General features: G+C 36.1%; 1 protein-coding gene across 4 annotated transcripts in view; it reads right to left on the bottom strand.

Annotated features, from left to right (window-relative positions):
• LOC131439187 (NAD(+) hydrolase sarm1) overlaps nucleotides 1–20,031 on the bottom strand; it is a 139,763-nt gene extending 119,732 nt beyond the window's left edge. For 3 of the 4 annotated variants that reach the window (XR_009231073.1, XM_058609906.1, XM_058609907.1), the window contains exons 1-2: nucleotides 19,562–19,964; nucleotides 12,368–12,510 (exon numbers count right to left, since the gene is read on the bottom strand). Coding sequence is in view for 3 of the 4 variants with exons in the window: in XM_058609906.1 (XP_058465889.1) it covers nucleotides 12,368–12,510; nucleotides 19,562–19,949 (531 nt within the window). In the remaining variant the exon portion in view is untranslated. Of the gene's footprint in view, nucleotides 1–12,367; nucleotides 12,511–19,561 lie in introns of all 4 variants that reach the window. The other variant, XM_058609905.1, reaches the window with a different exon arrangement.
• Between the last annotated feature and the right edge of the window lie 6,828 nt (nucleotides 20,032–26,859).

Below are 26,859 nucleotides of genomic sequence, written 5' to 3'. Positions count from 1 at the left end.
TTTTCAGCGTTATGCGGTTTTTTTATGCGGTACGTAAACTCGCATAAAAAAGACGTTAGTGTACATTTATCGGGATGCATCGGTAATTTTTCAACGGGGTGTAGATTATCTTTGATCCAAATATGGCAATTTTGCTTGTTGACGTATCCATTTAACCGAAAATGCTCTCTAAAACTCTTTACTGAAGAGAATTTTGCGCTATAAACAGTTTTAATTGAACACTGATTTTGAACATAAAGGCTATAGCAGGATAAACATGTGAAATCTGCCCCCAAAGGGAATTCATATTGTTATACCACATTCGAAAGGTCATAGACTGGAAACAATTTTCTCAAAGTTTCAACCCTTTTTGCCATATTGACGGAGCTAGGGTGGTTCTATTGATTTTTATTTTATTTGATTTTTGAAGAAACCGCTCTTCCGAAAAATTTAAAAAAAATCAGGTTTATTTAAGGCGTTATGGGGAAGGTTTACAATATTTTTCCAAAATTTTTGAAGATGTATTTCATCCATTAAAAAATACTAAAAAATTTTGAAAAATATTTTTTTCCTCTTCCAATTTTTACACTACCCTGGATTTTGGACTCATTTCCTCCTTTTCGTTACTTTGATTTCTAGGCCCTGCGCTTGAGTTGTATAACCACTAGAACAAAACACCACGCGTTCCCTTCTAACAGAACTTAATGGGAACGCATGGTTAGCTACTACTAGTAACTGCTAGAACGAAGCACCATGCTTTTCCTTCTCTCGTAATTTGATGGGGACGCATGGTCGACTGTTATTTATTTTTTAGAAAAAATCAAATATTGTGGTCGTCCACATTTTTTAAAAATATGAAAACATACTACTTCAACGTGTCCAAAAATTCTTTATTTATGACAAAAAATCCAGGGTGGTGCAAAAATTGGAAGAGGGAAAAAATATGTTTCAAAATTTTTTAGTATTTTTTAATGGAAGAAATACATCTTCAAAAATTTTGGAAAAAAATTGTAAACCTTCCCCATAATGCCTTAAATATACCTGATTTTTTTCAAATTTTTCCGGAGGAGCGGTTTCTTCAAAAATCAAATAAAATAAAAATCAATAGAACCACCCTAGCTCCGTCAACATGGCAGTTAAAGGGTTGAAACTTTGAGAAAATTGTTTCCAGTCTATGACCTTTCGAATGTGGTATAACAATATGAATTCCCTTTGGGGGCAGATTTCACATGCTTATCCTGCTATAGCCTTTCCACGATTTGGAAACGTTGTTATGGAGTTAGCCTATTACTGACGATTTGCCAAACAATACTGAGTAGAGACGTCACTTTACACTGTCAAAACAACTTTCAGACAATAGAGTAATCCATATTAAAAAAAAACCTTAAAAAACACCCGTTATTGGAAGCCACGTCTCTCCAGCTCCCGTTTTGGGTAGATTTAGCCTCTTGTCACTACACGAAATTAATTTTGGAATGACATATTGTACAAGAGGTCAAGCACGTACCAAAAAAACTGTCAAGAATTTCGCCCAACAAAGAGAAACTGGGCTCTAGTTAAGCGAAAACTGCTCAAAATTAAGAAGAAAGAATTTCTAATGTACATATACTCTATTAGTTTGAAAAAAAACAACCCGTTTTGTTGAATTATGTGTTATTTTTTTTGCTATTATTATATTGTCGTCCGAAATTTAACTCGGACAGGTTTTATTATACCTTGAACCACCACCGCATATGTAAATGAAATTCGTCAACATAAAAACAACGGTGAATTTCGTGACTCTTCTTATCTAAGCCTCGAATAAAGTAATACGGAGTACTTTCAACATTCACTGTTTACCGCACATAAGTTGATCGTATCAGCAGCTGCGTAGTGGTTTTTTTGTTTTCACTCGAAAAATCTTTTCCAAATTTCGCACTTCCCACTGAACTTGATACTTTATACCGGGCAACGGAAGGGTAAGATTCGTCCTTCGTTTCACCGTCGTTCGTGCAGATGAGTCTTGGTTTGCAAGTAAAAAGCGCGCTTGAAAAGTATTCAGTAATCCCGTTTTACGGGGCAGGTGGGTAGTACTAACGTATCAAGTAATCACGTTTGAAGAAGCCAAGCACATTTAATTTTGACTTCTTTATTTAATTTTGTAATGTTTCTTCCCTTTGACTAACGACGCTTTCATCATAATTTAGCACAAGCTGCAAACAAGTAGGATATGATATCGAGGTTTCTTATTTAGAGAAGCAAGTTGAGCTCTGTCCTATTGAACATCACATAAATCATCGGTCGGATAGTATCAAAGACAATTTGCCGATTGTTATCTGTGTCATAGTTTTAAGCTTGTGCCGCTGTAAAACAGAAGTGCGAAAACAGAAGGCTCTCCGAAATTGGCAATAAATCAAGTGATTTACATTGTCGAAGTCGTCGGAGGGCATCTTTTCATATTCATCTTCAATCGTTTTCTTCATTCATTAAAATCCGTTTAGGTCGGTACGCTGTGAACTATATGTGACACGTTTTACAACAGTCAGCAACTTTCTGGGGCACTCGACATATGCATGTTCCGAGTAGACCAAGGCGCGTAAAGGCTAAGTCATATGACCTGCAGTACTTGAGAGTTTTATTAATATAAATATTCATAATTTAATGACCCAAACGAACCGCCTGCAGTCGGCAACTCGATGATGTTCGCTATTCGGGTACCGAGATGCCTGTAAAAAACAGTCACTGTGAAAATGCATCTACCCAGCCAACATGACATGAAAGGACTATGGGTATTTTTATTATTCTTTTTTTTTTTCCTGTGACAAATTGCACGTTTCTAGTTAGTGTTGTCGTTAAGCTAGATTGAGTACATTAAATCAACTGTTGTTATTTTATTACTTTTCTGTAAAATATGACCTAGTTTGACAATGAGTTTAATCAAGCGTCTGTATCGGCGATCGAGAACGAACGGTGCATCTAACGAAATAAATACTTAGACGTAAGCTACCATAACCTACAAATCAAAACACTCTGTGATTCTGGAACCGAAATTTCAGCTCCGGATTAAATTTAGTAGCAGCCAATGGAGCAATACTGCGTTTAGCTTTTCTTGAGCTTGTGAAAATCGGTTGAGCCATTTCTGAGAGAATGAAGTGAGATCGTTTTTGTAGCTGTTGACCATGAGGGCTTGTTTGCGACAAGATCTGGACACCCATAAGTACGTATATATCTGAAATGCTTCATCACCGCGTGAAATATTTCGCAGACTAAAATGAATTTTAGTGATACTTCAAGCTTTTAGATCGCAGATGGCTTCGAAAGAAGAGCAAGTGAGAAAAGCAATTGTGTGCTGTCGCAATGAAAACCCGGATCTGTCAGTAAGAAAACTTGCAAAAAAGTTCAGTTTTTCTGCAATCACGGTCCATAACGTTCTTAAACCTTTCGATACAAGTTGGACAACAGTCAGAAAGGCTGGGAGCGGAACAAAAACGGAAAATATTTGGTGTAACAAGCAATATGTAGCTGTGATCGAGTAAGCCAAAGCTGTAATAGTATACATATATACCGCGAAAAATGCTTGAAGAAGATTTTTTAACATTTCTACGCAGCCATGATGCTCCCTCGCTATTCTGACTTGTCACTACGCTAAAGATGTTTGGGGATGGTATATAGTGAATGTAGTCGGTGTTGTACTAAAAGAGGCGAATTCACCTAACTGCTCCGAGTTGGGACCTATTGAGCGGTGTTGGGCTCTCGTGAAAAGAGAACTCTCGCAATATAAACAACAAGCTACAACTAGAGAAAAATTTCGAAAATCATTGGCAAAAGCAGCTTAACCGGTTGCAAAGAAGTCTACAAATACTGTAAAAGCAAGAGTAAACTCAAAAGTTTGTAGTTTTTCATGATACCTAATTAAGTTATTGTAATTAGTTTTAAGATGACTAATAATGAACATTCAAATGAAAAAATGCATCTTGGATTGAACTAACAACAAATTGGTTTTATTCCAAATTTAATCTGTTTAGGTTTTGTTGCATACTAGTTCCGGTATTTCCGAAAACTAAAGTTGGGAAACGGAATAGCCGAAGTCAAATCGTATGGCCAGAAATTAAGGGACCGTTCATAAACCTCGTAGATCAGAATTTGGAACTGTTTTATAAGTTAAAGTATATTGATTGCATTACAGAGAACGTAAGAACTTCGAGTTTGACAATGTATTCTAATTGGGGTATTTTCTTTTACTGTAAGTATAAAAGAAGCAAATCAATATATCATTTTGTGTTGAAAGTTAGTTCAGTGATATTGTTTTGAAAGTCATTCGCCGGTTATGTCGTCAATTCTAAGTTATCACAGATATACAAACAGCAAAGAGATACAATAATTCTGCAGTTAGGTGGATTCGTCTCTATACGAGATGAACAATAGGAAACAAAATGGGTTTTCTTCGTAAAGAGATTCATAGGAACAATTTTACTAGAAATGCTCTAGTTCTGCCTCGGAGGTATATTTTCTGCAAATTTGCATATCCGCAATGCTAGATATTTACTTTTTTGTAGGTAAAGCTAAGCTGATGAAACATTATTGGTTGACTGATTTTCGTATGTCTTTTCTGAAAATAAAAAGAACAAGAGACTATGTAGACTTTGCAGAAAACAATACCCCCCTTCCCCCTTCCTCCTCATAGACAAAGTTAGACTTTCATTAGGCACTTCCCCCTCTCCCTGACGGTCTACATGGTTTATGTATGGCTTCTAACATAGCCTTGGAATAGTTATAAGTCCAATTAAGAAATCTGTTTCTTATTTTACATTGTCACTCTTAACGTCGGCTTGAAATTTCAAACACTCATCACCCTGTCATTCCGAAACCGGAAGTCGGATCTGGACAATATTTAGAAATTCCATATGAAGCCGAAATTTAGGGAATCTAAATTCGTGAGTATCGTTCATTCTATCTCGGAGAAAAGTGGGGACCAGTATAGCCGAAGTCGGTTTGTTTGGTCGTCTGCTGACAATGAATACCGATTGAAATAGTTATGAGCTCAGTTTGATTTTTTTTACGTTTTCGCCGCTTTAAGTGACAATATAAAATTTTCGCAGTTTTCACCCTGTAATTCCGGAACCGGAAGTAGGATGCGGATGAAAATCTCAGGCACCATAAAATCTATCACTTTCACTAGTTCATTTTTCAAGTGATTACAAAGGATACATTATGAGAAAGGCAAAACAATAAGTGATCTTACAATATTATCCTGGTGCCTTACAATAAACGGATTAATTGGAACAATAAAGGACTATTCACACATTTCAGTTCCGTGACGGTTCAGTGAAAGTGCCTTCAGTGCGCCGTCAGTGTTCTTTTTTATCGAAACCCTTTCGTTCCGTTTCCGTGCTGTTTCCGTTCCGGCACAGCCAATGCAATGACATACCAACTTCAGTGAAAATAAAAAATATCGGTGACGACGAATTTAAGTTAGCCGGACGGACGCTGTACTGACGGCGAGCTGCACTGAAACGGCACGGTGCCGGATAATCGTGAATGTGCGTATAGAAAACGAATGAAATAATATCAGTATCCGTGCACGGTGTCGTGCCGGCACTGAACCGGACCGGATATGTGTGAATAGTCCTCAAAGCACGTTAATTTCACAATGAAACCTGAATCAATGATTTAAGGAAATGAAGAGTTAAAAGTCAGATCATGTAATAATGCATGTTTTAGGACCACAAATTAATTCGATAACACTCATTGAAACGGTATTGTGTGAAATCATGCTGTAAATTTGGTTAGTCTGCTCTACTTCATAACAACACAACTACAAACTTTTCATTTTAAACTTTTCACGTAATCTAATGTTACAGTATTGATGAGAATTACCACCTGAGTAATTAGTCCATATTAATAAACGCCTATCCCGTGTTTTAACAGTGAAATCATAAAGTTACTAAATTTCCTTTATTTGGAAAAATGATACAATTTTTTATTTCAATTTTCTTTGAAAGATTTTCACTTTTTCTCGCTGGATTTTATTAAATCTGTTGAAATATCTTTGCTATATGTCGAAATATTGTGAAAATTTTACCAACTATTCAACAAACTGTATTTAGTGGCAAACATGTTTATCTGTTCCAAGGTGTCGGATATTCACCGAATAATATCAAATACTCGTTAAGGAGTGGGTAGGGTGTAATAAGAAGGCAAGTGCTCGGTGCACAGGGCCAATAGTTTGGCTTCGATTAACTTGAAAACTTGACTTTCTAGATTCTAGAAATGTTTTATTATAACCAAATACACAGAATAAATGTGATTTTATGAAAAGGATAATCCCGCCCTCTAGAAAAATAAATTGCTGCGTTCGATGAAAACTACTTCACCAATTATTTTCAAATTTATTATTATTATTATTATTATTAATATTATTATTAATATTATTATTATTATTATTATTATTATTATTATTATTATTATTATTATTATTATTATTATTATTATTATTATTATTATTATTATTATTATTATTATTATTATTATTATTATTATTATTATTATTATTATTATTATTATTATTATTATTATTATTATTATTATTATTATTATTATTATTATTATTATTATTATTATTATTATTATTATTATTATTATTATTATTATTATTATTATTATTATTATTACTACCGGCTGCGAAAATTGCATATTTTTCCAAATAAACTTCAATTCATTGATATTGTTTTATTATTTTTTTATATCATTAATTTTATCTCGGCTTTACATTCTCTTATACTTTCGGTCGCGTTTATCATAAAATAGCTAAAATTTTTATCAACCGCAACACCGTCTTTCACCAATATCACATACTAGTAGCAGACATCCGTAACCGTTTAGTTTTCTTTACAACGTGTACGAAATAAAATTCGTTTTGTGTTTTTTTCTTCCACCGTACCACCACGTACCGGTGTTGTACATACAGGGTCCGGCACTCGAAGTGTAACCAACTTCAGACCGCTCGCGCAGCTGACGCACGGGCATCAGCTCTCTAGAAATTTGCTAAATGACAGTTCGGAGTTGTATTGTTTACAAGCGCAAGAAAGCATTTTGCCAAAAGTGAACGCGATAAAAAAATCAGTGATGGATTTAAAACGTAATAGTGTGATTGCTTTATATTTAGATGGAAAATCACAACCAGCGATTGTTCGTGAGCTCAAACACCTTAAAGTGCCAATCAAATGGCAAAAGAACTGAAAATATCCGACCGTAGCATCCGCCGCATACTGAAAAATGATCTGAAGGTCAAGCCTTACAAGATCCAAAAGGCGCATGATCTCACACCGAAGCAGCAACAAGTTAGACTTGAGAGAGCGAAGGAGTTGCTTCGTTTGGCCGAAAGCGGTCAATTTCCGAACATTGTATTTTCTGACGAGAAAATTTTTCCAATTGAGCAATTCGTAAACTCTCAAAACGATAGGGTTTACTTGACCGACCGTTCATACGAGAATTTGAGTCATCGATTGGCCACCAGGAGGCAGCTCTCGCAACAGATAATGGTTTGGGCCGCTGTAACCGCAGATGGGCGCTCTCCAATCGTTTTCATCGAGCCTGGCGTCAAGGTAAATGCGACATATTATCGGGAAAGTATTCTGGAGGTTGCTTTGAAGCCGTGGGCAGACAAACATTTCGGTGGCAGACCATGGACGTTTCAGCAGGACTCGGCACCGTCTCACAAAGCTCGAGTGAACCAAGAATGGCTGAAAAACAACGTTCCGAACTTCATCACGTCCACACAATGGCTCTCGAATTCACCACATGCGAATCCAATGGATTATTCTCTTTGGGCCATTTTGGAGAGCAAAGTCCGAACTAAAAGCTACACCAGTCTCGAGGCGCTGAAAAAAGTTATTGTCCGCAAGTGGGCCAAAATACCTGCAAGTCACATTCGGGCAGCTTGCGATTCGTTTTTTGACCGTCTCAAGGCCATAGTCAAGGCAAAAGGTTGTCATATCGAGCAAAAGTGAATTGATTCTGAATTTTGTATTATTTTTACACATTTTGTACTTTGAATTAAGTAAAAGTAATTTTCCAAACTGAATTTATGGCCTTTTTAATTGGTTACACTTCGAGTGCCGGACCCTGTATTGTCATTCTAAATGGCGATTGGAAAACTTTGACACTCATCGCCCTGTAACTGCGGAACCAAAGGTCGGACTCGGATGTAGTTTCACAGTAGCTTTAAAGATAATATGAGCTTCAATCCAAATCAAGATTTGTGAAAATCGGTTCAGGCAAAGCAGAGAAATAGAAGTGAACTCTATTTTTGGAATTTTTCTTCACCATTTTCGGTGCTTCCGGAACAGCAAAAGGGGGACCAGTAGGGCTGAATTAAGTTTTTATGTCAGTAGTGCTGAATTAAGTTTTTATGTCAACAAACTAACAAGCTCTGCAAACTAGAAGAATTTATAAGACAATTTTATGGATTTTGTACCTGTTTATGACCATCGTTTGTACAAAATAAAATGTTCTACAAATTTTTAGGAAACTATAAGACCTTTCATTTGAATTGTAGTTTGTAAAAATCGATTGGGCCGTTTCAGAGACAATTGAATGCACACTTTTTCTCTAATTTTCACATATTACCATGTAACTCCGGAACCGGAAGTTGGATCCAAATGAAATTGAATAGCAGACTATGGGATTATAAGACGTCTTATTTGAATCTAGGTTTGTAAAAATCGGCTCAGCCGTCTCTGAGAAAAGCGAGTGCATATTTTTTCCATTTTTTTTTGGTACATAGCATCTTATATCTCCAGCACAGGAAGTCGGATCGGGATGAAATTCAATAGCAGGCAATGGAACCATAAGACCTTTCATTTGAATCTTAGTTTGTGGAAATCGGTTCAACAATATCTGAGAAAAGTGAGTGCATATTTTTGTTACATACACACGCACACACTCACTCACACACACGGACGGACGGGCACACACAGAGACATTTGCTCAGTTCGTCGAGATGAGTCGAATTATGTATGACATTCGGCACTCCAGGCCTCGGGTAAAAAGTCATTTTTCACAGTGATTGCATAGCCTTTCTATATGAAAAATGCAAAAATCCTAAAAAAGTGTGATTTTTTAAGAGGTAACTCTAAGAAAGTGTTTTAATTTCTACTTTGAAATTTTGCAATGATATTCTGATAATTTTTCTATCGATCTAATCTAGTGACACCTCCGAACTTCCTAATATTTCTCAAAATTTTTTTGCTAGTTTTTTGCTTGTTCTCATCTGAAGAAACTCCAAACTCTACAGAACAGATGCCTAAAAATCATTTTCAATAAACCCTTACTATTCTCGAGTCTATTGTTATACTCTGACAGAAACCATAATGTTTTACCAATAACATACTTATGTGATGTCCAAACGTTGCGATTCATCCATGATAATTTGTATAAATCCACAGTACACCATAACCTACAGTTCCCAACTATATCCCATTCTAGAACAACACGCCGTAGTAACAATTTGTTTCGTGTTCGAGCAGCTACAAGCCTTGGTCAAAGACGGATCCTTTTTGTTGGTCCAACTAAATATAATGCACTTCCGCCTGACATGCGAGGAATAAGCAATCGTGCCACATTTGCGGCTAGACTAAAGTACCATTTTAAGCACAGACTGAACGAGATATTTAGCTAATTTAGTTTTTTGTTTTATAATGTAATGTATTTATCGTCAACAGTATTTCATATTAATAACTAATTACCTAATTTAATTTGTACTTTCTTTCCAACATAGCGTAGTAATTAAATTGTGGATCCCTTAAAAGGAAATCTTTTCCACTGGGATTCCACTTTAATAAATTGCACATCAAACCATGAATAAATAGAATCTCAGCGGACTTTGAATCAAAATTAAATTTGTATTTCTAGTATTATTATTGCCAGTGTCTATTTGTTTCTTGTTTTTCCGCTGAGACTAGTTGCGTCCACTACCAGGGGGCTTCAAATTGAAGCTTTTTGGTGTGGGGGAGTGTGGTGGGCAAAAAAAAAAAATTGACAAACATCCGCCCAGTAGTGTAGCTGGCAATGAAATTCTAATCGAGATGAACAAAATTAACAAATCGTTCGTTGAAGAATTTTCTTTACCCATATGCAAAATCTTATAAGTTTTCGCATTGCGATTTTTTTTATCTGACACATAACATGACCCCTTGAGCTAAGTGGTATAATAACATTGTCGTCTTCCAGTTGTTAGCTATTGTACTTGAAATTCTTTCAAGAGTAGAAAATAACTTTATGACAATTTGCTTACTGTTTTCTAGAATATCGGTCTATTCCACAGATAACTTTTGGCTCTCTTTCCGAGACTTCATCAAGTGTCCTTTTTTAGAACCCAGAGGAAATATGAAGGCATGAATTGAAATTGCAGAATATCTGCTGCACGAACATATGTTGGCGATTGAACCGGTGGTAATGTCATTAGTATAGAAACATTAATAATAGATTACACTCGAATACCGAATATCTCGGTAGTGTATTCGATAATACCTACTCAAAGCTTCTGTCTTCATAATTGTTTGATGCACATTGTTATCGTTTTTTTTTGTATCGTCATAACAACATTGTCATTGACAATTGATCCAATGTTTACTGCAATCAGTGTTGGTGATTGCCGAAAATTTGACAGAAGCTGCTATATTGCTATCTATATTGTATACAACATTTTCAATCCGGTAGAAGATGCTATAAGAACTCGAGTCTCTCAATGCATGAACCGCGAGAGAATTTTTCTACATTTCTTCGCTCCACTTCATACTCTGAGTATTTCACGGCTCATGAAAAAATATACAGTCTGATAATGATCGTTGCTGTGTGGAATTTCCCAAGAGAGAATCGCAAGTTGACAATTATCGCAGAAAATCGAATCGATGGTTCATCTTGATGTTTCTTATACTAGGTTGCAATATTTCAAAACCCTTGTGTGGAGCATTCACATACATTTTCATAGACACAGCTTATACAAAGGTTATATGCATATAGTTAGAATAAGCGGCAATAGTAAAATGATTCTATCGCAATTATCCACTGCCCATACAGAATCGGATCGCGAAACGAGAATAAGCGACCGTTTGTAGCTTCAGAGAGGATCTCCACAGCAGCGTGCTAACCTTTGATTCTCTGAAATGTCATCGAGAGAAATTCACTCTCGCACTGGTGTCTATTCTATGTTAAATGAGCCACGCCGGGTGTTTGTTGTTGCGATGTTTTCCATTTCTCTTTGATGTCACTGATTCAATCGTGTGAAGAGTGAAGATTGAACGTTCTTTGATACGATAAAAGCCATCCTTGACTGCAATGAATCGAAAAAACACGAAAAAGGAAGTCTTATAAAAGTCTAAGAGCTAAAAAAGAATGTTAAAAATATCTGGACCGGTTGAAAAAGGTGAATCATAAAATTACATTTGACCTGACATTCAGTGACCACTGCAACATTGTGGTATTCATGCGCAAAGTATTCAAAACGTAAGATCCATTATAAATTCATTTTCCTTGCACGTAATTGATTCGGTGTGCATAAAAACTGCAACACAGAACAGCACGGCAATCCATATATACCCTAACGGCTTCAGGCGTAGGTGGAATAGGTTGTCTCGTTTGTTTCAGGTCGCCACTTCTACGATCCCATTAAAGGTACAGTGGCGGCATCAAAAGGTACGACGCCTTCTAGCCCAGAGGTGTCACGCGTGCGTAGCCGATGTCGGTCCGTAGTGATTTATCAATTCCTCTACAGATTCCAAACGTAAGCTAGCCTTGACATACAAAGCCCACCTGTAATCATCCTCTCCTTTGCCGTCTACGGCAGGAATACACTCTGAAGGGTTTGCGCTAGTTAGGTGTTCGATCGTTCGTCAGCTGGACGCCGTTCGTCATATTGAGATATTATTTGAACGCCGTTCAGTGTCGATACCAGTAATGATTGCGGTGAAAAAAAAAACTAACAATCGATTCAATTTATGCATTTTTTCCCCGTCTTACACACGTCTCCTCGGTGACCCCGGTTGAATGTGACGATCAAGTTCCCTAGAGACATACAGTAGTAGTGGCATAGGGAAAATCATACAGCACAACACGAAACCTAAATGGCTCGTAGACTATACTTTGCCTGCAGTCGCATTCAAAGATTGGAGGAACATTATAATTATACGTGCTCTTAGGGCGGCTTAATTGAATAATTATGTAAATAGTAATTAATTTTAGATTAGAGTCTGTTTGGTTGAGCTGTATGCAATATTTCTTCTAAGCGCAGCCCGCATTGATATATGTGATGTATATTTATAAAGTGAACAGCAGAACAAATTCAGCGTAAAATATAAGCTTCTCGTAGTAATTACTAGGAGAGTTTTTACAGAGCATGATGGACACTCACCTCGTCAAACTGCCGTTGATAATTGTCATAGTTCAGCTGGGAACGCATAAGTCGTGCCATTGGCGAAATGTTTCCGGTTCCATGGCTGGATGCAGTTCCCGGTGAATTGCTCTCCATTAACTGGGCCAGCAGGGGCGAATGTTCTGTAAAAGACGTAGAAGATGATATTTGACATTAGCAATTAGTTCGTATCTCTGGAACAAGGAATCCATATCCTAAAAAACGAATATAAATAAGAATAAGAACAGGTACGATCAAGGAATGAACACAATCTGCTCTGTCTTATTGTTTACACCACATGGTCAAATTAAATATTACGCAAAGTAAAATTTCACGCAAATTTCGAGAGACGGGAAACATTTCTATTGAAAAACAACGTCGTACCATCGTGCATAGGTTGGGCGCTGATCCAGGATTATCGCTGAAAAGTTGGCGAAACTGTAAACGCTGGTGTAAAATCAGTGCACCCGGAAGAAAATCATGAAAGATTGAACAATACGAGACTGGCAACGGTTCGTAGACAAATGAATGAGTATGAAATATACAGACTGTACTCAATATAAAATAACAACAGACAAACATCATTTAACATTAACATTAGAGACCACCCGTGTATTGCTACTCCGTTATTGATCAGAACTAATTGAGGTTGGCTCAACTCGTTTGTGTCTTAAAAGTATTGACTGCGCTGGGTAGTCGGTTACCTAGAGCGCTCTAGAACAGTGGTTCCCAAACTTTTTCGGTCGAATGCCCATTTTAAATATATTATTCGTTCTACTGCCCACTAAGTAGAAAAGATTATTAAAATTCTGCGACAATCAACATTTTTTCTAACTCGAGATTTGAATATAAAATAGATAGAAATGATACAAAAAAAAATTGTTTCCCAATCCCATCGCGGTAGAAATTAATTGTTAATTCAAGACCCTATCGTTCAAACATTGGGTAAGCAAAAAACAACAACAAAACCTCACATCTTATTGCTCAACCGAAGATATAAAGTGAGATCGACTGATAGAGGAATGAAGTATCATAACATCCAAAGTAGTTCAGTTGGCAGACCAATTTCGCCGGATTGGAGAAGGTTGCGGACGGATTTATAACTGTTTCTACCAGTTTTTGGATTTCATTATGTTCATTTTATCAGTCCTAATTTCAGACTGTCTTTTCGTTGGGCAATGGAGAAAAGTTCAGCATTATTCGTGTTTTCTTATGGCGTATGTGGACAACACTATGATTTTTTTAAGAGCTCGATCAAAAATAACTTTTCGAGTCATTTCTATTTCTGGTTTTAATTACTAGTTACCTCCTGTGTGAGAGACAAAAACGAAAACATTTTAAATCAAACAGTTTATTTGAGGTCAAACAGTTTATTTGCGACTCTCAAGCGACGACTTTTCACAGGATAATTCGACAAAAAATAAGTTTTGTGATAAAGATTTGTGTGTCTATTACATTTGTTAGTATTTGGTTCTATGATTCGCAAGTCCTCTCACCCAGTAATAACTAAGCGATATCTAGATCTGGATTCTGGCCCTGAACGCTGGATTAGAATACAGAACTATTGAACAAGATTTCTGGATCAGAATACTGAATCTGAACCTGGATTCGTGAGAGAGATTCTTTATCAGAATATGGATTCTGAGCTTGAAGATGAATTCAGTACTTATATTCGGAACATTGGGTATTCTAGACTTGGAGTTGGATTGGGAATCTGAACTCCTAACAGAGACCTTAACCTAGATTCTGGACTTGGATTCAGCGCTAGAATTCTGTTTTCTGAAGCCTGTGAGTCTACATTGAATTCTGGACCTGAGTTCTCTAGGATTCCTCAATTCTAAACTTGAACCTAAATTATTGACAGACATTCTAAACCCTGGATTTGGATATCCGACAAGGTTTCTGAATACTGAATCTGGACATGGTTTTTGAATCAGAATTTTGACAGAGTTACTGAGCCTGATGGAGAAATCCATACTTGGATACTGAGCATGGATTTGAATTCTAGACCTGAACCTGATTTCTTGGTTTGATCTCTCGATGAAGGTTTTGAGTCTAAATCTGAAGCTGGATTCTGGACTTGACGAAAATACTGGGAATGGACCAGAACCGTGAACCTGGAACCTGATTTTGGATTCTGAACCTGAAGCTGGATTCAGAAACATAGCTCTGGCTTGAATTCTAGGCCAAAATTTTGAAGTACGATTAAGGACCTGGTTTCTGTATCTGAGTACTGGACCTGCATTCTGACCTTGGATTCTGATTCAGTATTCTGAATCTGATACAAAATTCTTTATTTGGATTCTGAATCTGGGCCTGGATTCTGTACATGGACTCTAAGCCAAGATCTGAATTCCAGACCAGTATTCCGTACTATAATTGGAACTCAGAACCGGAACCTTAATTGAGTAACTTGACCTAACCTCTGAATTTGTGATATGAATCTGATCTCTGAACCTAAAATCGGGACTCCGATTCTGGACCGGAATTCTTAGTCTGAATCTGATTTCTGGAACGGGATGCTGGACCTCAATTCTGGATCTATGGATATGAATTCTAGAGTTGGACTCAGATTCTGGACCAAAATTCTGGACAGAGATTTTTTACCTGAACCTGAATTCTGCATCCGGATTCTAGAATTTAATTTTCAACCTGATCTTGGGCTTTGGTCCTAGGCCAGAGATCTGATTCCGGATCAGCTCTTGACAGAGTTTTCGAACTTGAAAATAGATCTTGAACCTTGATTCTTTACCTGAATTCTGGACTTGAATTCTGGACCTAGTTTCAGAACATGAACCTGACCTCTTGAGCGAAAAACGGGATCCGAATTCTAGGCCTGCATTTTGGATCTGAGTTATAAACCTGAACTCCTGACAGGAATACATAAGTTTTCGTGTGTTTTGGACATGAGTTCTGATCCCAGGACTAGATTCTGGGATTTTGGAACTGAACCGAGAAGCCATCTGGATTTAGAACCTGGATCTTCCTCAGAAAGATTTTTCAATTATCGAAGCAAACTAATTGCGACTTATTGCCCACCTGTTAACAATTTTGAATTTATTACCCACTGAAAATAACCTAAGCAAGGAGAGCTGCTTTGTTCGTTCATTAGTTCATGAATATGTGAGCCAGCTGATGACTATGCTCTAAAATAACTAGATTTGTAACTTTTAGTTTCAATGAATATTAATTTAAAGAACATTGCTTTTAGTGTTTCTATGATATGTACTGCCCATACTCGCATATCAGTCCCATATCGATTTTTGCCAATATTGAGTTAGCTTGAGGAATGCAATCTATCCTCAATACTCTTAGAAATTGCAATAAAAGGGTTTGTTCAGTAAAATGTGAAAAAATATCAACTCCTGTCTGTCCCATATGCAAAGTATCCGCATATCAGTCCCATTTAGTGTAAATTTCAATAATTTCATTCATTGCAATATTACAATAGCAAAGGTGTATTACCGATATTTCATGTAATAATACCATGATTTAGCATTAGGTAGCACAATAAATCAAAAATCCGAAATAAAATTTTAATCGTTTTTTTCTCGACATGCCGATTTTCAAGATGGGACTGATATGCAGGTATGGGCAGTATACACAGTGTAAACTCCCAAGGAACAAATTGATGGTTTTGAAAATTGGTTCGAATGGAAAACTCATGCTAAACAATGTTTGAAATATTTTTGAAATTTGATCACATTTTGTCTTGGAGTACAAACATTATGTTTTGTAAATCTATACTAAAAACACCGTAAACATAGGCTGTATGACCTTGCTTCGCGTCTTGTAGTAGGCCGTGAAGCAAAGTTCTTCAATCTCGTACAGTACAAACGAAAGAGAACCCTTCATTTCGTTGCGTTCCCATGGATTGATTAGTTTATGTGTTAACTAATGTCGTTTTCGTTTTTAAGTTGCACTACACCGGTGTAGCGAAAGTTACACTGAAACCGTTCGTTTTTACCAATTGCACTACTCCAGTGCTACACTTTTTCTGCACCGATACCACTGGTGTAGCACTCATTAAAAGTTCGGTGTAGCTCTGTGCAATGGAATCGTTTATTGTAGTCAAGGGTTACTGTTTATGTTTTCATCATTTTTGTTCGTTTATTCATGCCTCAGTGTAGCATTGCACCGGTGTAATGCAGTTTAAAAACAAAAACGACATAAGACTGACAGCACAGGCAGTTTTTTAATATAGGAAATGGGTCTGCTCGGTAGAATATACTCTCACGCATCTAGTTTCTCTCTAATATTGGTCTCTCATCCAGCAATGTCAAGCAAAGTGTTCACAGCGGATGCGTTTTTGTTGATTCGTTCGTTTGAGGATTAACAATACAAGCCCTGGTTATCACACATGGAAACGGTAAAGATGCACTTTATGGCACTTGATTGGCCTTCGTTATCGCCTGATGCAAATTCTCTCAAAAATTTCTGTATCTACATCAAACAGAGGCTCCGTGGAAATATACTTTGAATACTTTGTGTTTATACTTTGAAGCAGCTCTCCCGACCAGTGTTTGAAAGATTAATTCACTGGTGAATATGTACGCCAAAAAGAACCACACAAACAAAAAGCTTGTGGAAGCAGTTATATTCCACAAATACACAGATGGTACAGTGTGCTGGTATTGGAGTTTTCATGAAGCACAGAAGCCGTGAGTATAATTTTCTCTCTCGTGGTCTGAACGTCGTTCTTCTGACAAAACAATTCATAGCAAGCAACTATCTTCACGAGGCTGGATAGTGCTAAAGTAATTATATATTCAATATCTATTCTTTATGTTTCGTCTTCGACTCGTCAGTACATAACAGTTTATGTTGAACTGTTATGTAACCTAGCAGTTCAACATAAATCATAAAATTTTTGCTACTTACAGAATACTTTTTTTATTTGCACCGAAACGCAACGTCTTTACTGTCGTGTGGAACGTAAACTATTTTCGGCTTAAACTGGCCGATTCAGGTGATGGTCATTTAAGGGTTAACCTATTTTGTGCATAGGGCGCATAACCGATTTCTATACTTTATGTTTCGTCTTCGGCTCGTCAGTACATAAAATTTTAGACGAAACATAAAGTATGGAAATCGGTTATGTGCCTTATGCACAAAATAGGTTAACCCCTAAATGAACCTAAATATTCAATTTTCGTAAACAGACTGATGACTGTAAAATGTTTCTGCAAGCTCCAAACGCTAGTTGCTGTTAATGATGACTTTAGGCAACGAAAACTGTTGCATATCTTTTATTCAATTCGTGTCAAGGTTATAGAGGGTGACAATTCTTAGTTATACTTGAATATTATAAACAGAAGTAGCAGGAGCGCAGGATTGGCGATGGCTATCTGGCGATCTCAGCTGCAAACTGCGAACAAACAAGCGCTGGCTGCTCGAGGGAAAGAAAATCCTGCACTCCTGATACTTTTATAAATTGAATTCAAGTCCCGTCTCTGCGGTAACATTTTCGCGGTTTTCATTACATAATTGCATTCGCATGTTAATTTTCCAATCTGTTTGCCCCGTTAGATGCTGATCATATTTAAAACTAGCTTAAGACGGCTCTACGTTTTAACAAAGACTAAAACACAAATCAAATTTCTGTTATATAGCCTTTAATTGGGTTTAATCGAAATAGTTCATGAGAGTAAATTGATAAAAAATAAGTCTTGTAATCAATATTCAGCATGGAATATTCGTTCATTGAATTCTTATTGCGTATTGCTATAGCTCGTATTCGAGAAAGTTAAAAGACGGTCATCAAGCTGTTGGTGAAAACTGAATATTTAGTCTTCACCACTGTCCAGTCCAGCGAAGACCCGATCATCAAGCCTTAACAAGCTGATAACAAAAAGCTGTTTTCGTAGCAAGTGCTGATATAAGTCTGGTCTCGTTAGTAGTTAAAATATCAAAATTTTCTAACAAGTATCAAAATGAGAAACAGTTCAGATAGGACATGTTGATCGGGGACAGTTGCTTGCTATGAATTATGGGGTTAGACATTCTCTCTTACCGAGAGAAGGAGAAACAGTTCACGTTTCCTCAAAAGTGACATAGTTCATAAAGCAGATTTCACTGCTTCGTTCATCAAAAAACTGCTCCCGATAAATTTGACTCATTTGAACGGTTCTTCCCCTCGAATACGCTGAAAATAAGCTAACGACTATTACTAAACAAACTGTTCCAAAATTATGCTTAACAGACTGTATGTGTTAAATTGAATGACATTTCGAATAGTCAGAAAACAGCGACAGTCATTTATGTGTCATTTTTTTGTCATTTATGTGTCATTATTTTTGTCATTTTCAAATTAATGGATTCAAAACAATTTCGTGTGTTGATACTGTACAAGCTTTAACAGTGTTATCCGGATTCTGCTCCGCCGAAAAGAACTATTTTTAATAGTTAGTTGAATGTAAATGTGGTCGTACAGACGCCGACGATGGGGAACGTTCTGGTCGTAATAATATAATAAAAAGTTCACAAATTGGTTATATCCAATCGTAAATTAAAATTGCGTGAGATAGTTTGTAACTATATCAGAAAGGAAGTGTGTTTACAATTATGCATGAATTTCTAATCATGAGCAGAATCATGGTTGGTGAGGCGTTGACTCATAGTCGATTAAACACAACAACGTGTTGATGATTTAACGCAATGTTTGGCCATGTTCACAAACAAAACATCAGAATTTTTGAGTCGATATGTGACAATGGATGAACCATGCATCCATCGCTTCACTTCGAAATCAGAACGATCATCATCTGAGATGACTGCAGCCGGTGAACCACGTTCAAAAACACAACAGTCTGCTGGGAAGGTTATGGCTTCAATATTTTGGGATGTACACGGTGTAATCTTCATCGACTATCTTTTGAAAGGAAACACAACCAATAGCGAATACTACATAGCGTTGTTGGACCGTTTGAAGGGAAACATCCAGAGTGTTCTCATATGTGGAAGAAAAAACACCGTTTACCCAAGACAATGCAATAATTCACAAGGCGACGCAACGATGGTTAAATTGAACGAATTACATTTCGAATTAATTTCTCATCCACCGTATAGCCCAGATTTGGCCCCCAGTGACTACTGACTATTCGCTGATCTCACAAAAAGAAATTCAATTTAAATGAGTAAGAAATTTCATGTTACTCGATATGTATATGAATTCCATTACAATTACAAACTTACCTGGACTCGTTGTCAGACTGTTGATGTGCAGTGATCCGTTACTGTCGAATCCAGGGATCCTCATCACGCCATCATCATGTTCGCTGAGTTTCCCAATCGTTTGGGATAGCGCTCCAAGCCGGTTGCCGTTGGACAGCGATGGACTACTGACGATGAATTCCGGTGTATGGTCGAAGTTGGAACCGGAGAATGGTGTTGTCGTTGAATGAACCGGTGCCGTATTCGGCTGACACGTATCAGTAAATTGTAACCTTGAACTTGGAATCGACAGTTTCAAAGGTGTACGTTTTACCGACACATTGAAACGATTTTCTGATCCCAGAGGAGAAACATTTTCATTGGTGGACATATTACCGATCATACTGCTGCGACGGATACTATTCGACATTTTTTTACTCTAGAACGTAGACAACTGATTTGATGATGTCTGTTTACTTTTTATTTTATCACTTCTGGTCTGTAGTTGTTTTATACATTTACGTTCCGGGAATTTCTACACCAGTAACACCCCTGATCCGGTTCAAAAAAATAAAAAGACGTGGCCGCTTTGTTGTTTACGTTATTAACATATTTCCATTGCCTCCCATCACCCACGTGAATGGAGATTTAATTGAACGGATAATCCTTTTCATTATTCGTTGGTTTTTGCGTAGTGAAACACGATTTATCGGATGGTAATTTTCAATATGGGATGCCCGGAAAAAGAAATTGATTTTATTTAAAACAATGATTCGGATAAAATTTCCAAATCAACATGTAAATATCTGACTTGCACATGTTTTAACCTAACAGAATCTTTTATTTTTCTTCGTTCATCCGATAACCAAAGTGTCGATAACATATTTCAATTAAGTAAACGGAATGTACTTTATGTGTTACAGAACAACTTTTCGAATTTGCGCAGATTTCATTACTATTCATTTCATATTCTCCATTCCTCGAATTTCTTTCTCAGTTTCGCTTTTGGTTTCCTAACAGATTGCGATTTTCCGATTGCTCTAGTTCAGTAATATACGCAAAATTTGGTTTCATGATCAGTTGTGTTGGTGATTCACACTGTGGAGGTATTCAGTATTTCAAATATTTATACGCAATAAATATTTCTTTGCACATCAAATGTTTACACAGATGCCGTATGATGCAGTTAAATATTTTTCTTAATGACAAAGACATTTAGTGTCAGAGATGCCAAGTGAAAAAATTTTATATTTTCAGGAAGGGTTTAAAAAATTTGTAAATTAAAAAAAAAGTCTGCAGTCTTCATGTTCTCAATAAAAAATGATGCATGGAAAAGAGGAGGAAAAAAGGGCGCGGGCGATTTCGAAAGTCTATCAATTTTGACGAATGTCTACAAAAAACGTGATTTTCAAAACTAAAACATGTTTGCAGCTTATTTTAGAAATCTGCTTATTTGCAGACAAATTCGCAGACTGGGCAGCTCTGTTTATTGATATCAAATGACAGATCGCACGACTGGTGTGCATAGATGCCAGGTCTGCAGATTTGTCTGTAAATCTGCAGATTTGGGGTATAGTGCTGCAGACATTTTTTGTTGTGCAGACTTTTGCAGACTTTTGAAATTCTCGCAGATTTTTGCAGACTTTAGAAATTCTCGCAGACTTTCGTCTATATTCACAGACTTTTGAAATTTCCGCGACCTTTTTTTTTTTGTTCGCCAAGTCAGTTTTGCGTGTCATACTTTATAGAGAAATTGCTACCAGCAAGACATACTTGCTGACTGCAGATTTTTTTTTTCAGATTTACAGACCCTGTCTGCAGATATTTGAAATTTTTACCTGGCATCTCTGCTGGTGTGCACGTTCGAGCAGAAGTCCACCGAAAAAAGATGCGAAATTTTGTATTTGTGATTTCTGCTTTTCGTATTCGTTCTCAGTACGAGTGATCAAAATACACCCAAAATTCATTGAATGAAGAAATGTATGTTTGATCGTGAGGCCCTAAGTGAATGAGTCTGAGTTTGCTTGATTTTGAAAGTTAGTAGTTGGTAATTTTTGATACTATGACAAATACTGATTTTAATGTGCTCTAAAATTAGTTTGCTCTGAAATTCTATCAATGTTGTACTTTGAGGTAAGTCAGTCCACAAATATTTCTTTTTGTTGACATATGGGTTGAATTAAAATTTTGGATATTTCAACTGTTGAATGCTCGTCGAACGACTTAGCGAAGTTGCTTCCGTTGCTCCGTTCAGAAGACCGGTACCCTGCCGCGAAGAAATATAACATCTTGTGGCATTTTTGGGGCCGGATACACCCATTCCGGAACCTGCAGAAAACAATTTTGGTCGACTGTAACAACAGCGAAGTTTTATGTCAAAATTTTCAGTTTTTTGACAGTATATGTCACAATTGACCTTGAAAACAGAATATGTTTTCAGACTTAGATTCCGCACGGTAATACCTATCCAGCAAGCCATAGATTGTTAAAATCCGTCCATTTTTAACGGAGATATCGAAATTTTTGTGTAAACGACTTTTCCCCCTATTCCAGCAGAAGGAGTTTTGAGCACTGTATGACAAAGAAATGCTTGGGAGCAACGGAAAATACGATTTTTTATACTGTTACATACAATTGTTTCTAAGCACCAAAAAGACTGTGTACAGCATCCTTTTTCATAACATTTAGCCTTGGACCGATTTTAGCACGGCTCGTTTTTGGCAACATAATCGTTCGAATATGACATATATAAACCAGATGATGGCAGATTTTTTTTAAATTATATTGTTTTTAACTACTTACAGCAATAAATGCTGGAAGAACATAACATCCATATACCATTCGAATCAGTTCGTCGAGATCAGCAAATGCGTGTGTGACAAATAATTTCACTCAATTTTCTCGGAAAATTTCTTTTCTACAAATTCAGATTCATACGAAAAGTCGTATGCTCCCAAACAAAGTTCCTGAATTATGTTTGGTTCCGACTTCTGGTTCCGGAACTACAGGATGATATGTGAAAAGAAATCAAAATTGTGTCTTCTCGTAGATGGCTGAACCAATCTAAGATTCAAATGAAATCTAAGAATCATCTAAGATTCAAATGAAAAGTTTCAAGATTCTATAAAACATCTTGCTCTTCAGTCAGATCCAACTTCCGGTTTCGGGGATACATGATACAGATGTCTATTCCACATAAATTAATCAGGTTTATCGTGTTAGCAGATTTGGATAGTCGATAAAAAAATTCTCTTTTTTCAGTTTTAGTGGTATTCAGTTTTCGATTCAAAAGGCACCTAAAAATTTAATTCGTGCTATGATTCCTCGAAAGATGTCTTCACTGATTTTCAAATATTTTGAAACAAATGTAAACTATACAGCTACTCAGGTGAATTTAGCTGACTTCGGCCATACCGATTTTAGAATTCCGGTTCCAGAATAAAATCGTTTATCAAAGCTCAATCGTTTTCTCAAAAAAAGCCTAATCAAATTTCAGAAACAAAAATTTAATTTAAAATAAACTTATATGCAAAATTTATTAATTTTATAAATACATACAAAAATTAATTAATTTTATCCAATTATCACTTCCGATTCTTAAATTACATGATGATGAATTTTTAAAATCCAAACCGATATAGAAGATGACAATCCCGAAAAGCTTCAAAGTTGGACTCAAAACTATTGTAATTTATTCGTCATATGGCCATACGAATCGGTTTGGGTTATGCTGGTTCCTGAATACCGGCTCTGGAAGTACCTTAAATTACCGTAAACTCTAAAGTGGAACTTACATATCATGGCATGTTTATTCGATTATCACACTTTAATATTCAAATTTGATCCGATTTGCAGTTTCGACATTACGGAATAATGAGTGATTAAAATCTCAAATTGTCGCTTAAAACGACGGTCATTAAATCAATGTCATGAAAACTTAAACACCGAAGAATATTCATGCAAAAAACACATGCGGATTGATAATAAAAGGTATCATCTCATAGGTGGATTAAACACGTTTTTTATACCCAAAAGGTTGCATATGGTACCAGCTACAAGAAATGAAGATTTATGTTCTGAGTTTTCTCAAAATATCTCATAAAAATGATGTTTTCTCAGAAATTTTAGAAATGCTCGGCATTGTCTGAGGAATGCTAAACAATCAGCTAACTCCTTTTGCATTCTCATTGATTGAATGAGCTATAATTCACAGATGAAATTGTTTCAGAGCTGCTAATAAAATTCAAAAAACCTTCACAGACATAATAAATTATAAGTAAATTGTTTTACAATAACAAAAAAAATTAAATGGTATTTTTACCGAATTTTTTAAATGTTAGAGATATTCAGGACTTGTCTAACCATACTGAGCACACACCCTAAATTTTTGTCGTGAATACGACTTACTTTACTATGGGGTGCCTTTTCAAAATTTACCCTTTGAGAGAGTGTTTGAGTTTTTGATCGTGAATATCTCTCGTTGTATCTAATGAATCAACATAATTTTTGCTACATGCCATCGGAAATATGATCACAATTTTATGATAAAATTTTCAGTTGTGTGACATATACTCAAATAATTCAAAATTAAACTTTTCTGAAATGTTTGGTATAAACAAGTATCAAAAAGGATAATTCATAAGGCGCGTTTGCTTTTCCGTATTCTTAAAGCTCATAGCTTAGTGATCTGTGAAAGGATTTATATAATCTAACTACTAATAGAAACGAAATTTTTTAACTTAAACGTGTATAGCAACAGCATTGAAGTATTTCAATAGTACACTATTGAAAAACCTGTCTCATTTGACCCATGTCAACACCAGCCAATCAAAACGCGTTCTGAGGAAGAGAACAAAATATCTGCTGCTGTACAACAAATCGTTCGAGAAAAATGTTCCGAACAGTGCCTAATATCGTAGTGAGTTCCACAATTTGGTCCTTCTGAAAGGCAGGAATGAATTCCGTACAGCATCCTGATAGTTGTTTTCAATGAAATGCAAATCCGAAACGAAATAATCGACATTAAAATTCTATATGCTGCTATTTTTATAGCCGTTAGGACCGCCCTTTAGTGAAAAAGCTACAAACGAAATCACGTAAAAAAAACCTTTTAACAAAGATTGGATCAGTTTGGATTCTATCGCCACTGCGAGCAGATGTATTGTGTGTCGTTTGCAAAGCTAGTTTCGCTTCCGACAAGAGCGATTACATCACAGCTGCTAGTCGTTTGCATTGGTGAAAAAACAACGAAAAGAGGACAACGGTGGGGAGCATCACACAAAATCAGCCGTTCTAATGACTCTAAAAGTTTTCTAAAGAAATATTTGGATTTCTTCTTCGCAAATCGAAGGTAAAAATTCTCAGTTTAGTGCAAATCTAGAACTGTTTGATAGGATTTTTGCACTTTTCGCTGTGTGAAATTCACAGTAATCGAGATCAAGTGAAGCCTTATTTGTTTTTGCGAAAAATGTGGAAAAGGGGAATGTTGTCATAATTCATACAATTGATCAACTAATTGATATTCGGAAGTGTTAAGGAACATGTCAGTTGTTTTCGTATTCACGACATTTACTTATGTCTCTGACATTACCCACCCGCCTTTTTTTCAATACCAATCGATTAATTTTAGTACCTGCTAAACTTTGTAGAGTGAAAAAAATTTTCAAAATCTCAAAAATCTCAAAAGATTAGATATTTTCCCAAAAATCGTAGAAGCTTTTGACTTCGACGGGATATTCAAAGCTAACATCTATGAATTTTTGTTCTCCTATCGATTTAAGTTTGCACCAGCTAAAATACGTGGAAAGAAACTATTTCAAATCAAAATTTGGAGTTAACACAGAAATTTCAAACCTGTAGGAGTTTTAGGCTCATATGTCAAATTCAAAACAAACATCTAAATATTTTTGGTTATTGATCGACTGAAATTAGCAGATGGGAAAATATTCTCATTCTCGCAACGAAATCTAAAAAATCAATATTTTCCAAGAAATTTTAGAATTATTTGGAGCTTGAAGAAATGAAATGTAATGAATTTTGCAAAATTTTGTGTGATAATCAGAAAAAAATAGGTACCAGCTTTTATAGTTACAAAAAATCTCTACAAATTAGATATTTTCACAGATTTTCTACACTCGTTGATGTTTTCTATTTAACGACTATGAACAGCATTGAAAAATTATTCAAAAGCTGCTGATTGTTCGTGAAGATCGTAAGACCTGTTTTCGCTTAAGTTCTTGGGCTACTGAGAACATACTTGGAACAGCTATAAATAGTCAAGTACGTAATGTGTAGCTACATATCTATGAATAGCGAACAACAAATAGATATTACCGTTGTAGCTCTTGCTGTGACACAGTGTAGTCTCGAAGAACAATATTCCAAGTAGTTCTTGGATCTTGAAAAATCTCTTACGGATTTCCGTAGTCTCAGGATGTACTCAGATGGCCCTAGATGCTTTAGCGTATGAACGTGGTAAGAAGTTTTGTGTTATTTACACAAAAATCAAATGGAATTGAAAAATCCTGTTTTTACTGACCAGCATAACCCGAAATAGTTTGTATGTCCATGAATTAGTATGACGAATAAATAGTTTTATAGTTTTGAGCCCAACTTTGAAGATTTTCTGGCATCGTTATTTACAATGACGGTTTAAATTTTAAAAACTTATTACCGTGTAATTTCAAAATTGGAAGTCGGAATCCAATAAAATGAACCAATTTGTATGGAACCATACGTTTATTTTAATTTGAATTTTTGTTTATTAAACTCGTTTTGGCCCTTTTTTAGCTTCTCTATTCCCGATACTTTCGGAAACGGAATTCGAAAATCGGTGTAACCGAAGTCAGTTAAATTCGCCTAATGGATTGTTAGCCATTTCATTGGATTCGAAGTTTTTGGAAATCAATGTAACCATTCTAGAGAAATCCTAGTGCTTTCCACATATGATAAAAATTTTGGATACCCTCGATGACCGAAAACCGAATACCGGTAAAATTTTAATAAGTTTATTTGATCGTCGACTGTCAAAATCTGTTAACCCGATAAACACGATAAATGTATCTCCTGAACCGGAAGCCTGATCTTATTAAAAATCAAGCATTTCAAGACCTTTCATTTGAATATCAGATCGGTTAAACCATCTACGAGCAAAATGAGTGACATTTTTTTTTATTTCGTTACATGTAGTTCCGAAACCAGAAGTCGAATTTCCAAACCTTATATGGGAGCATACACAGATAAAAATATTTTGTGAATTTACATTTATTTTCATGCACATATTTGGAGCAGGTAATTGAATGGAAAGTTACATTACAAAACTAAGCGATTTGTAAATATAC

Source organism: Malaya genurostris, chromosome 3, assembly GCF_030247185.1.
Source record: "Malaya genurostris strain Urasoe2022 chromosome 3, Malgen_1.1, whole genome shotgun sequence".
In the NCBI taxonomy this organism is placed as follows: domain Eukaryota; kingdom Metazoa; phylum Arthropoda; class Insecta; order Diptera; family Culicidae; genus Malaya; species Malaya genurostris.
Note: the sequence above shows the minus strand (reverse complement) of the source record. Positions and strands in the feature narration are given on the sequence as shown.